We start from the raw sequence: 13,497 nt of genomic DNA on the forward strand, positions 1-13,497 counted from the left end.
TCTTGCGCCGCCGGAATCCAGCGGCGCCTGCCTTTGATGTCGTATGTCCAGTGTCCCCCAAGCGGAGGTCAAGCGGAGGAATGCTAATGCAATATATTACTTATATCTAGTTCTAGTATCTAGAGTTTGCGTATAATAGGTTGCCTACCTGCATAGGTTTCCTGGAAAGTTTTTGTGAATAGAAAAAAAATACTATTTAGGCTAGCGGATGCAGACTAAGTAGAGCGCAAGAAAGAGAGTAGAGTCGTGTTTTTTCATAATTTAAAATCAGCTTTATACGTACATATTATATTGATACACAGTTAAAATTAGTATGCTGATAACGAAATATGGAGGAGACTCATAGGAAGCGACCGGGGCGACCCTCTTGCCTCTGTCTTTACCAAATCTTTTATACCAAAGCAAATAAAGCTTAGTTTGTGGTGTTATCAAAAAAGTTGGCACACCTCAATGCCCCTCTATTCCGGTTGTGTGTATTGCACCTGACTACTTATTTAGAATAAAAAAACTCGTGTGTGTATGAACTATTATTGCAATGAAACCTTACTTTTCCAATACAAGTAATGTTAATATTATAATTTCCAATTTCTCTATACCTACATTATATTCTTATGTAAACTTCGAAGAACATGACTGAATGCAATGAAAATTTCGACGCATTTTATAGTCGCGTAGACATCTGGGGTTATTAAGCTAGGTTTATGAAACAATCCAGACGCATCTGGTAACTTTTGAATTACTGCCAACAGCTGCATTTTCATTCGCTCCATATTCCTTAATAATCTCGAGTACTGTTAGAGCTCTCTTAGACTTGGACAAATTGCCTCGCGACGTTTTGTCATGTCGCGTTTTTGTTACCAATATTACATTACATAAAATAGGATAGACAATTCTATTAAATAAACTTAAATCTTAATTAAAATTTAAAAAACATTAAATCAGGTAAAATAGTTTTACAAAAGTTTTATCGCTTTTATAGCTCTTAACCGAAAAGACAAATTCAAACTCGAATCGTTTATTCAGATTGGGAATTATTGTATACACTTTCTGATGTTAAATTGCTGAATTTGCAACACAATCATGTAGTCATGATAATTAATCACGTAAACTTAAAGTTACCATATTGTGTAAAATCTCCTGCCACACTGCGTGTGTGGTTAGAAATAGTTATATATCTTCTTCTAGGTAGACATCACTTTAGCCAGCCTCCTTGTTTTTAAGTCGCACCACTTCTTATGCGATGCTCCTCCACTTATGACGATTGGCAACGTTGCGAGAGCACTCCACTAGCTTTCTAAGTCATCGGTTTCACTAGCTCTGTCCATGCATGTTTATATACTACGGATATGAAAATAAAACGGTAGATCTCCTGATTGCGATAGTTTAAACGCAAAATCTGCTGATAAGTCTATTACGTTTATTACAGCATATACATTTAGGTACATCTGTATTTATTGACACTGTAATGCATATAAACGATCCCTTGATATTTGTGAGCCATCTTTCGGTCATGGCACTTACATACAAACGTCTGATTCACTACTAAAAAAATTATTCAAGTTCTTCCGACTTCTATCGGTCGGTACCAGTGGCTCCGTAGCCCGTCATCAGGGGTACAATCCTTCTCGCGTCTCGCACACTGTGATTTTGCAGGATTGATCTGTGTTTAGACGTCTGCAATCACACCAAACAGTAGGAGATGATGCAGCCTAAGGTGAAGCACGCCTGCATAGATGATGCCTATTTACTCTTCTTTTGAAGGTACCAATACATTATCAATAAGTCTGTAGTCGTATGTTCAAAACACTTTGTCGACGCCCCTTTATGTTTTTCTATAAAAAATAGAACAATTTTCCTTCTCACGAAACGTATTTAGTGTGATAGAACGCTTATGGTGGATAGCGAAACTTGGCACCCGTTACCTACAATTATTGATGATTTGTGCCTTTTCGACAGCGTATAAAATATTATTCTTCCTGTTACGATAAAGTGGGCCGTTGAATTGATATAATTGACCTCTTTCGGTTTGTTACGTTTTGGTCGCATGAATGAAGTGTTGATTTTAAAACCGAAATTTAAATTTTCGGACCAGGTGGAACCTGGCCTTCTTTTGCGTTTTTTATGTAATGAAACTGTATTTTCATATGAATTAAAGTTTGCTTTAGCGTACCTACTTAATATTATGTTTTTTTAACAAATAATTTTGTATTACTCATGAAAATTAAGTTACATACAAAAAGAATATAAAATAAATCGCTGAATTTGTTGCTGATCACAAATCTCGAGAACAGCTGAACCGATTTCGCAAATTCTTTTTTCATAATATTCCTTGAAGTACGAGGATGGTTCTTACGGAGAGTAATATTTTAAAAAAATCCTGAAAAAAAAATCGACTGTTAGGCGGTACGAAGTTCGCCGGGGCAGCTTGTTTTCATATGAATTAAAGTTTGCTTTAGCGTACCTACTTAATATTATGTTCTTTTAACTAATGATTTTGTATTACTCATGAAAATTAAGTTACATACAAAAAGACATTCTGTGATTTCACTTTAGTAAAAAGCAGTTTCATCTCTATTGCTCTGGTTGGTGGACAAAGATTTAGGTTTTAAATTAAATAACCTCGCGGGAACTCTTTGGTTTTCCGGAATAAAAATTAACCTATATGTTCGTCTCCAGGATGCCTACTATCTCTGTACTAAGTAGATGATGCCCGCGACTTTGTCATGACGGACAAATAGGCAGACACACTTATTACTGTTATATTGCAAACATTTAAGCAAGGAGAAAATGTTAAACAAAAGGACGAAAAGCTGTTAACGGTGTGTTTAAAAAAAAATTGAACACATATAATAACCTAATATTTTATTTGTATCTAGTACAAAAACTAAAATAAAACCATTACGCTTTCCCACAATTTACGATACAATTTAATGGAGCGATTTAAGCTATAATTCAACTTTTCACGACAGTTGATTTATGTTGGCTAGTCTCACGCAGGGTTAAGCAACTATTGAACCGTTTATTATTAGTAGCAAGAGTCTTTTATTAATAGCCTATTATTCTGCGCGATAAATTGAGGCTCTTCCACTGGAGATTTAACTCAGACAGACTCTCCTTAATACCTATAATGGTTATAATGGTTATAATGGTTCATAAGCGTTAATCTAGTAAGTTTCCATTCAGCATTGGCCAATCGAAACAGTTTTATGGCTTCTTATTGTACGCTCAGCATACTTAGCATGACACTTATACATAACTAGCTTATGCTCGTGACTTCGTCCGCGTGGACTACACAAATTTTGAACCCCTATTTCACCCCTTCAGGTGTTGAATTTTTAAAAATCCTTTCTTAGCGGATGCCTATGTCATAATAGCTATCTGCATGCTAAATTCTAGTAGTTTAAGCTGTGCGTTGATAGATTAGTCAGTCAGTCAGTCACCTTTTCCTTTTATATAATTAGAAGATAATTTCCCGTGGGACTTTAGCAAGTCTTGTGCGGTGTGCCTACTCCTGTCAGTTTTGTTCTTTGACGTACTATGCCAGTGATTCAAGATGGCACAGCCTAACTTGAAATTTTGACAGCATAGGTTTATTTTATGACTTAGGCAATCATTGAAAAAAAATTGAAATTGCACCTCTAAGGGGCGATAATTTGTATGAAAGTCTGCCATTTTTCAATTATATCCTAGAAAATTTGTATATTTGGGCTTTCAGTTAAAAATTTAATATTTCTTTCACAAATTTTGGAAATTCCATACATACAGATAGATATATAGATAGATACAACATATAGATTTAAGGTTTGCATAAAAGTTGCTATTTTTCAAGTTATGTAATATATATAAATACTGATACTGGGGCTTGTTAAAATAACTGTTCCTGAAAAACCCTTCCTGAAAAACCCGTTGTATCACTCGTACTCCTGGAGTGCACGGGCGTAGCAGATCAACGCGAGCGCAATTTAGGTTCCCCGATCTCACTCCATGAAGCCCTCGGCAACCTGGGTAGTCTATTTGGCTTCTGGAGCGAGCTTGAATGGCTGGAGTGAAGACTTCGGCGGGGAGGGGCGATGCACGCACAACAGACGGAAACGTTTAAGTGCGGAAACCAGCCCAGAGCGAAGAAAGAAGAAAGAAAGAAGACCCGTTGTATCAAGGCTGCATTACGATCATGACCAATAGTCATTTAGTTCGAGAGTTCGAGCAACCAAACGGTTTAGTAAAGACTGCCATAACTCTTCCAGGTTAGCCCGCTTCCATCTTAGACTACGTTATCACTTACCACCAGATGAGATTGCAGTCAAGGGCGAACGTATTTGAATTTTAAAAAAAGAAAGAAAAATTCAGCCTTAGATAGACAAAGTGACTTCAACAATTCGTTTAAAAGCTACGTAACAAGGCTAATAAAACCTGCGTTGTGCATTTCCGATGGAAATCTACAAATCCAATTAGTGTTGAATAAAAGTTTCAGTCGATTTTGTCCAGTCTCCAACCGTTTCAATTGGAGGGGGTATAAAGTCCCCTAGAATAGCGACCTATTCTAGGGAACTTTATACCCCCTCGGTTCATTGCCACTAATTTAGTTAGAAAATTACTTAGGGATCCCCTCGCATTGGTCGTAAAAGATTTTTAAATTAAGACATTGATGTATCTGGGAGGAGTTTTCCTTTTCTGTATGAAACTGCCTATGTTCCTATTATCACCTAGGATGAAGGAGTTATAAAAGAGTTAGAGTCTATAAGATTATTTTTTTTGTGTTTTGTTTTCATCAAACTGTATTTTTTTTGTGAAACTTTTTTGCCCGCGTAGAAAAGACTATACAGCATGGAGCTGATTTTATGAAAAGTATATAAAGAAAGCTGTGATTGCTTAGTGGTTAGGACGTCCGCCTTCTAATCGGAGGTCGGGGCTCGATCCCGGACACGCACCTCTAACTTTTCGGAGCTGTTGCTGCGTTTTAATTAATTAAATGACACTTGCTTTAACGGTGAAGGAAAACATCGTGAGGAAACCTGCATAATGTTTTCAAAGGTGTGTGAAGTCTATCAATCCGCACATGGCCAGCGTGGTAGACTATTGCCAAAACACTTCTCACTCTGAGAGGAGACTCATGCTCTGTAGTGGGCCGGCGATGGGTTGATTATGTAAAGAAAGTATTAATATTGACGGACATTACGTTATAGTTCAAGTTGTTTAATCTATTGTCTTTTAGGTCTCCCATTTTTTTAAAGCTTCCCTATTCATATCCACTGTAGTTAATATACATACATTTAACATTTTTCCTACAATGTGTGACGATTCATTTATGCATATACGTTACCTTGTTTATAATACGCACTAGATACTGCGATGTGAAATTATCTTCTTTAGATCACTCTTGCCTGCATTCTAATTTGTGATGGTACATTTTAATATGGAAAATGCTAACTTGAAAAGTTTTCCTTCTAGTAGTGGTCCGTGGTTAGGAAGGATGGGAACTAGTTGAAGCCTCCCACCTCGTCCTTTAATAATAATGAGTTACCAATTTAGCCTAGCCGGAAAACGAACTTGTGACCTCAGACGAAAACAACATATTGTCCACTAGAGATATACTACCAGCACCTTTGCTGCAACAATGTTTTTATGCATCTTTTAATAATAATAAAAATACGTAATTAGGTCATAATTGTGTCTCCACTCAAGCTTAAAGGCCGAGCTTTGTCCTGTGAGAGTACAAAAAAGTTAATTAGGTCATTTTTTTTAATAAAAAGAAAGAACAATCTTTATTCGAGGCAACTTCTGCACAATTCGTTACCCAGTTTATAATATTATGTAGAACTAGCTTATGCTCGCGACTTCGTCCCGGTGGACTACACAAATTTCAAGCCCCTATTTCACCCTCTTAGGGGTTGAATTTCCAATAATGTTTTCTTAGCGGACGCCTACGTCCATAACAGCTATCTGCATGCCAAATTTCAGCTCGATCCGTCCAGTAGTTGTGCTGTGCGTTGATAGATCAGTCAGTCAGTCAGTTAGTCACCTTTTCCTTTTATATATTTAGATATGCAACTAGTAACTTCTAATGTAATGAAAAAGTGTCTAAAATAAATACATTAAATAACAAATTATAATTAAAATTATTTATTATGCTGCTATTTAAGAATGCGAATGAATGAATGAAGACTTTATATATGACGAACTTTGTTAAAGCTATATCGTTCTTCCGTCTCCAGAGTCTGTTTTTAGTGACTAACGACAAGTTTATTGAAAATCGATTACATACGAGACAACCATACGCTATAATCAAAATATTTAGTACTGATGATGATGCCCTCGATTTCGTCCGCGTGGATTTAGGTTTTTATAAATTCCGTGGGAACTTGTTGCTTTTCCGGGATAAAAAGTTGCCTATGTCAATTTCCAGAGCGCAAGCTACCTCTGTACCAAATTTCATATAAATTAAATGGTTAAATGGATGGGCCTTTAAGAATCCCGAAGGAACTCTTTGATTTTCCGGGATAAAAAGTGGCCTATGTCCTTTCTCGGGATGTAAGCTAACTGTGTACCAAATTTCATAAGTGAAAAGCTAGCAGACAAACAGACAGACTCACTTTCGCATTTATAATATTAGTATGGAAGTATGTATGGATATGGAAGTATGGATTCCAGACTTTGATGAAAAAGTACCTAACATTTTATATCGATGCTTTCAGATAGAAGTTTATGTTTATCACTGTTTATGACTACTTAACTTATCGACTGTGAAAATGGGAAAATTTGTATTTAGTATCTAAAACTGAGGTTCGTTTAGGTAACATTACAGAAACCAAAATAATCTAAAAATCAGAATAAAAACCACTTAAGATATTTTAAGAAGCGGTCTTGTTATGTGTTCTACTTGTATGATTTCTCAAATGAATTAAAATGAAGCAATTATAAATTATTAATATTAATTGCAGCAAATACTTTCTTACCATTTTAAGTTTGTTTACCACTGTAAGAGTTGAAAAGGGTTCAAATTACTAATCCGTCCTAACTTCAAATATTTTCAGCGAAGCGGTGGTCGAACCTAGTTCAGCTCCTCTCTCCTTTCCTTCTCCCGAGCCGGGTGACACCTTCCACCTCTGAGGATTACTTGCTCACGTGGAATCAAACACGAACCGCTTAGCTGCCTCCTTAAAACAAGGAAACTACAAATTAATTAATTAATAGGCAGATAAGAAATTTAAAAACATTGTTAAAAAATTATTCACTAAGCTATATTTATTATGTTGACAGTTATTTTGCTACTCCCGAATACAGTTTCAGGGAACAGTTTACTTGTTTTTTGAGGTTTACTACCCCTCCCTTACTGTTCACAATAACAATTATATACAAGTATATAATTATTATTATGAATGAACCAGTTTGATCTCTAGTAATCCACTCTAACTATCATTTTTTTACTTCTTTCAGGAATGTGATTTACAATTTTCAATATTTAAAAGTATATTTTTGATGAAAATAAATAATAATTTAATTCCGTCTAAGTACAAAGTATACATAAAGTGTTAACAAGTTTTAGTGATAATTATAAAAGTAAACTAACAAACAAAAACAATATGTGTTAAGTCGCAAGTGATAAAATGACATTAAAAAGAACCAACTGTGGCGCGAAACTTTTTTGTGCGAAAAGTGTTAAAATTAAAACGATATGGGATGAGTTATAGTGAGAGATGTTATGTTCAACCCACTGTACCAACCGAAGATGATGCACGAAATTCACGACAATGCTGGGGCAGGTGCAAACGACGCGATGGAGGAAAACGAGGGCGGAGGGAGTGGGGGTGCCGAGGTCGATATGGACGATATCGGCTCCCTCACTTTACCTCCCGATTTGCCCCCTTACTCCGGTGACTACATCATAAGCGACTATATGGAACGCCTTGGTACACGTCTTAACATCCTGGAAACTGAATTAAAATATGCGTGGCGAGCGCTAGATCTTCTAAGCCAAGAATATGTAAGAATGTGGGATCGATTAGAAAGACTGGAGTCTTTGCTTGCAGATCAACAGGGTGTAATATCTACTCTTCTTGATTTTTATGCGTGTCGATCAGTTACATCTAGAGATCCTATGTCAAGGCTAGAAGTGATAAGAGAAATATTGGGTAATGGCACTGTTGAAGATGGAATAGAAGAAGGATTAGATATAGGGAGAAGTGGAGTTTTATTAGATAACCAAGAAGAGGTCATGGAGTCAAATGAGGCATTCTATAGAAGCTTAAATCAAGCTTATAGAGATGATTTGGTATGTGATGAAACTTCCAGACCTTCTTCACAATTGGACATGATTTGGGAAGCGCCAGAAGAAACGGAAGTAGAAATTATACCAACTACATCTAGACAAATTTACAGCGCCAGTGATTATAAAAATTACTGCGGATTACAAGGTGGTCCAGGTATAAGTGAAAGAGATATAGTTCATCTATCTAACTTAAGTACAATAGATCAAATTACAGTAGATAAATTACATGAATTAGATAGGTTGACAACTCAATTACATAAAGATTCGAGAGAGTTAAAAGACTTGAAAACAAGACTCCTTAGTCCTGACCCAAAAATAACAGCAAAACGTGACAGAGATAGAGATATAGAAGCAAAAACGTTGGTTGAAGACGGAAATATTATAAATGAACAACTAAAAAATGTATACACAGGTGGTGAAAACTGGGGTATAAATGATATGATGAAAAGTTTTGAAGATTTTATTTTAACTATACCAAAAGATAATTCTGTTAGAGACAAGTCTCCGTCTAGGCTATCGCTTTCTGAACATACAGTCTCCGAAAGAACATTAGATTATTTACAACCATCTTTGTCTCCTCGGCGTAAATTCGTACATGAAAGAACAACAACGGAACCTTACACTACAGTAACAGGTCGATTAGCTTATAGTTCAGCTGTAGCTAATGCTGAAATAGCAGCGAAATCATCTAAATCACCCAGTGCTATGTCAAGAGAAAGGTTTGAATATAGTTCCCCATATCAAGTTACAGATATTACAAAACAAAATTATTATTCAACAAAAAGTACAACCCAAACATTGAGTGAAATATATAAAAGTGGCACAGAGCAACATTCACCATTATCTGTTCATGAGATATATGATGTATCTTCAGATAACATACTAGAAATAAGTTTTGAACAAAATAGATTGAGAAAATCTCCTAGTCCTCCACCCCCTGCCCCACCAAATGGTGCTCCACATTTTTCATCAATCGAAGATAATAATGAATTATTATCTGCTCAACAATCTATGCTATCAACAGGTTCCAATATTCCAGCCGATAACTTACGTTTAAGTCCACGATCGCCGAAATCTCCAAAAACATCACCAAAACATTTAAAAAGAGATAGCACTAATATTGTAGCAGCAAAATCGGACTCAGGTCTTTCCTCAATGAGTGGTTGGTCTAGTTTAGAAAAAAGTCCAGGTTCACCTAAAACCGGAAGAGTAGTTCATTCAGTGAATGATGGCCATAGAGTAAGAATACCTTCTCCACAGTCAGTTCAAAGACTATCATATGAAACAGAATCAAAACCATATTTGGAAACATTAGTTGATTCATATCAGTTTGAAGAAAAAGATATAAAAAGAGATTACAATTTGAGGAAAAGTGAGAGTTTTAAAGATGCATCAATGGATATAAATAGGATGCAAGAAACAATGGATTCTAGTTTTTTAAAAAGCGATATTCCGTATTCAATATCTAGTCAAAGTTCTATTAGTAATATTGATTATTATTATCAAAATGAAGCACCTTCAATTTACTCTGTGGCAGGCAATAGGCAACCAATTTTTACTACCGTATATAGCACGCCAAGGGGAATGCTTTCAGAAGATAGACGTTTTTCCGAGTTATTAGATAGAAATGAAATTATGGAGCCGGTTCCTAAGCAAACAATTGATCCTTATCCCCCAGAACCTAGCTATCATGCACAAACCGTTGTGATGTCAGCAGCAAATGTAATTAAAAAACCTCTGACAAGAGCAAACACATTAGGATCAAATGATGTCCACTTTCATCAAAATGGATATAAATCAAATAATCACAGGTCTGGATATCCAACAGGAAATTTAACTGATGCGCTTTCTTACTACCCGACGTCTAGTAGATATGATTCACCAAAGCGAACATCTTTAGAAGATCAAATATCCTGGCGAAGTAATAGGTCGCCCACTAGTTCAGTAGATACATCTAGCTTAAAATCACACTCTCTTAATATAGCAGAGAGAAAGCAATTTCAAAATCAGTTACAACAAGAATATTTTAAGCAACAACAATATGATCAAAGAAATGGAGACCCACTTAATGATGTCCAAGGGTACGACAAAGAAATGGAACAAACTTTACTTCGAAAAGAACAATATGTAGATTCTACAGGTGTGTTAGTTTCAGAATCGGGTTATTTATCAATATCTTCAAATATAAAAGGAAAATCACAGGATAAACAAACAAAAAAACCTAAAAGAACTTCATCACTGAAATCTGCAATGTCATCCATGAGTCATTGGCTGCCAGACTTACATTTACCAAAAAAACATAGGTCGCATTCTTTACCGTCTGGTGTAGATACAGTACCTGATCAAACGCAACAAGAGAAAACATTGAAAGAAAGACTATTATCTGCTCAGAGACGAAAAAAGAAGTATCACTTGGTTGCATCTATGTCAGGACTGTTACAAAAAGCTAGAAGAAAACAGCAAGCAAGTCACCAATCGCTTTCAGATCCTGAAACATCTGAAACAGAATGGTCTGGTGGGCGATCTAGTGCTCAATCTGAGGATAGTGATAGTGTTTTTTCCGATTCTACACATGAAGGTAACGTTTTTGCTAAAGTACCAACAAAAACTAAACAACGAAAAGTGAATAACCAAGAAATAGTTGAACAACAGCAAATGATTCAAGAACTTCAACATCAAGGTGTAGAATTTCAAGATGATGATAGTGAATGTATTATAGAAGAAAATGAAAAATTTCAAAGTAATACTTTACCTAGAGATAAAAGTGATGATATAGACTTCCATTTTGCTCGTGTTAGTCAAATGAAAAGTGATACTATCACTGAATTAGAAAAGCTCGATATTGATACCGATATATCCAATATAGATCCTTTTGAAGATGATTTCAAGGATGAAAATCGTTCTCCTACTTCGTTGTTTGCTACTGTAGGAGATGTCAAAAAAGCATCAGCATCAGGAGATGAAGGAGTTCCTGATAATAATAAATCTTACAATGGTAGTTCACAAGAATTTGCAGTATCTAGGGCATTAGGTAAATATCGACTACGAAAATCATCATCTGTATCTGACGATCAAATATCTGATACGTCTCCTCCTAAAATTGAATCAAATATTCCAGAAGAATTTATTGAAGAACAACCCCAGAAAAATAAAAGACTAACTAAAAGAAGTCCACCCAAATCAAGTCCACCAGAAATAATAAGCAGTTCAGTCCCAGAAGAATCGATTGCCTTTTCGGAACGCAGTCCTTCGATTCAAAGTGTGCGAGGTATGCCCAATAAATTTCAGCCAAGACATCAACAAAGTTTAGAAATTCCGAACAAACATGAAGACGATGATAGTAAAAGTACGCATTCTTGGAGGAGTGGATCAAGAGTATCATCTAGACGTCAAAGTACAGAAGATAGCATTGATTCGGAAGATGAGTGGTACTGTTATGAGCTTAGAAAGTTAGAAGAAATGGAACATCAGTCACAGTTAGAAGCAGAGAGAGTAAAAACGTTAGCAGAAGAGCCTGAATTTGAAGAAGAAGTTATAGCTGAGTCTAAAGAAATATTAAAAGAAAAAATGTCTTTTGTATTACGCGAATTAAAACTTAAAACAGCGACAGTCAAGGTGAAATATGATGAGGCACCTTCAGAGGAAAAGTGGAAAGAGGTTACGACTTTTCCTACTATTGAAAATAAATTCGACGATATGGGTCCAGATGGAGAGTCTGATGATGGCAAATCATATGCTGATTCGGGCTCGGGCGAGACATCAGGACCGGATAGTCCAGTACAAAGTGGAGACGAGTTTGAAGAGGACTATGATACTCCGCAATCACAACAAGGTCCTGCTGCAGCTGAACCTGCGCCGCAACAAGATGCTCCAGTGGGGAGTAAATGGAAACTACTTAAAGCTCTGAAAGATCGAAAAGCTGAGGAGAAAACAACAGAAACACCAGCTGAGACAACTCCCTCTACAGAAAAGGATAAAGTTAGTGCTGGTGTAAGTTATCTTATGCAAAAATTTCACGAAATTAGAGTTAAAAGCTAAGCACTAAATTGGAGTAATATTTTGAAAAACTACTTGAAATATTATGATCTACATAGTTACTTAATACTTTCACAGAAACTCAACGGACTACTTGACTGTTTCTGAATATGTTATAAGTTTTGAATAGTTACTATTATCTATATAAAATAGGCTAGTAGCAAAGTTAGGCTTATGCATTGGTATGATACGTCTTGGATATCATTAACGTGCTTACTTTATAATATTAAAAGAATCTACAAAATCTTTGATCTATATAATATTATGTTTATAAAATTTACCGACACCTGCAGCTATAAACAATATTCTTTGTAAACACAAGAGCCAACAGGTTAATGGTTGTGACTTTGTTTATTAACTCGATCACTAGTATTATTGAGCACACCGATGATTTATAGATTTTATAATAAAAACTGGAATAAAAATATAATGGTCATTTTGAGAATACTTCTACGAATTCACTGTTTCAACAATATTTCTGACAATGAAACATTACTGTGCAGTACGAATTTACGACGTTTGAATGCCTAAAGTTTGATAAACTTTTATAGGGGTACCTACATTATTGTAATATACCTCTACTTGCATTATTATAATATACATTTATACTACTAAAGCTGAATACGTTTGAGGCAATAATTAGGTTTTACTTCTGTAATTGGTACTAAAGACTTTCTAAGATTTACACGAATGGACATTTGGAAATTTTATAAAAAGCTTGAGAAATATTAATTCGGAACTGAATTCTCATATTATACATTGCTTAAAGTAATTGTATACCTAAATAAAATATTATACTCTTTATAAGAAATATAAGTAATAATCAGTATTCGTAGGCTTAGAAAAAATTTGAATTAGTGCCAAGCGCTAATTCGCTTTTAATATACATAACATGTGTGACATCACCATTAAACTTAATTTCATTAAATAGCCTGGGAAAAATATAAGGTACAAAATCATGCGCCGTCATATCACATCATATCATAAATAAACTATTGTATTTGTCTTAACTCTTATTCATAAAAGAGAACAACTATCATGAGCCATGACCATAATATTATTATGATGCTTTTATCAATATTAATATATTTAATAATAATGTTATATATTAATAATATGTAGTGAATGATTTTGAAGGATTAAAGCATAAAATAAAATATTTACCCAAAGATAATAAAAATTATTTTAGTGTGTAT

The 13,497-nt window shown here is 35.2% G+C and overlaps 1 protein-coding gene across 9 annotated transcripts in view; it reads left to right on the plus strand.

Moving 5' to 3' along the window:
• Window positions 1-13,497, plus strand: part of unc-13 — a 394,380-nt gene that overhangs the window by 328,360 nt on the left and 52,523 nt on the right. For 2 of the 9 annotated variants that reach the window (XM_069504108.1, XM_069504109.1), the window contains exon 2: window positions 7,435-12,256. The exons of 3 other annotated variants lie outside the window; for them this stretch is intronic. In XM_069504108.1, coding sequence (XP_069360209.1) covers window positions 7,700-12,256 — 4,557 coding nt within the window. In that variant the 5' untranslated portion in view covers window positions 7,435-7,699. Of the gene's footprint in view, window positions 1-351; window positions 12,257-13,497 lie in introns of those variants that run through there. 4 more of the 9 variants (XM_034977560.2, XM_034977561.2, XM_034977557.2 and 1 more) reach the window with 2 other exon arrangements.

The sequence above is a fragment of the Maniola hyperantus genome, chromosome 17 (assembly GCF_902806685.2).
Source record: "Maniola hyperantus chromosome 17, iAphHyp1.2, whole genome shotgun sequence".
In the NCBI taxonomy this organism is placed as follows: domain Eukaryota; kingdom Metazoa; phylum Arthropoda; class Insecta; order Lepidoptera; family Nymphalidae; genus Maniola; species Maniola hyperantus.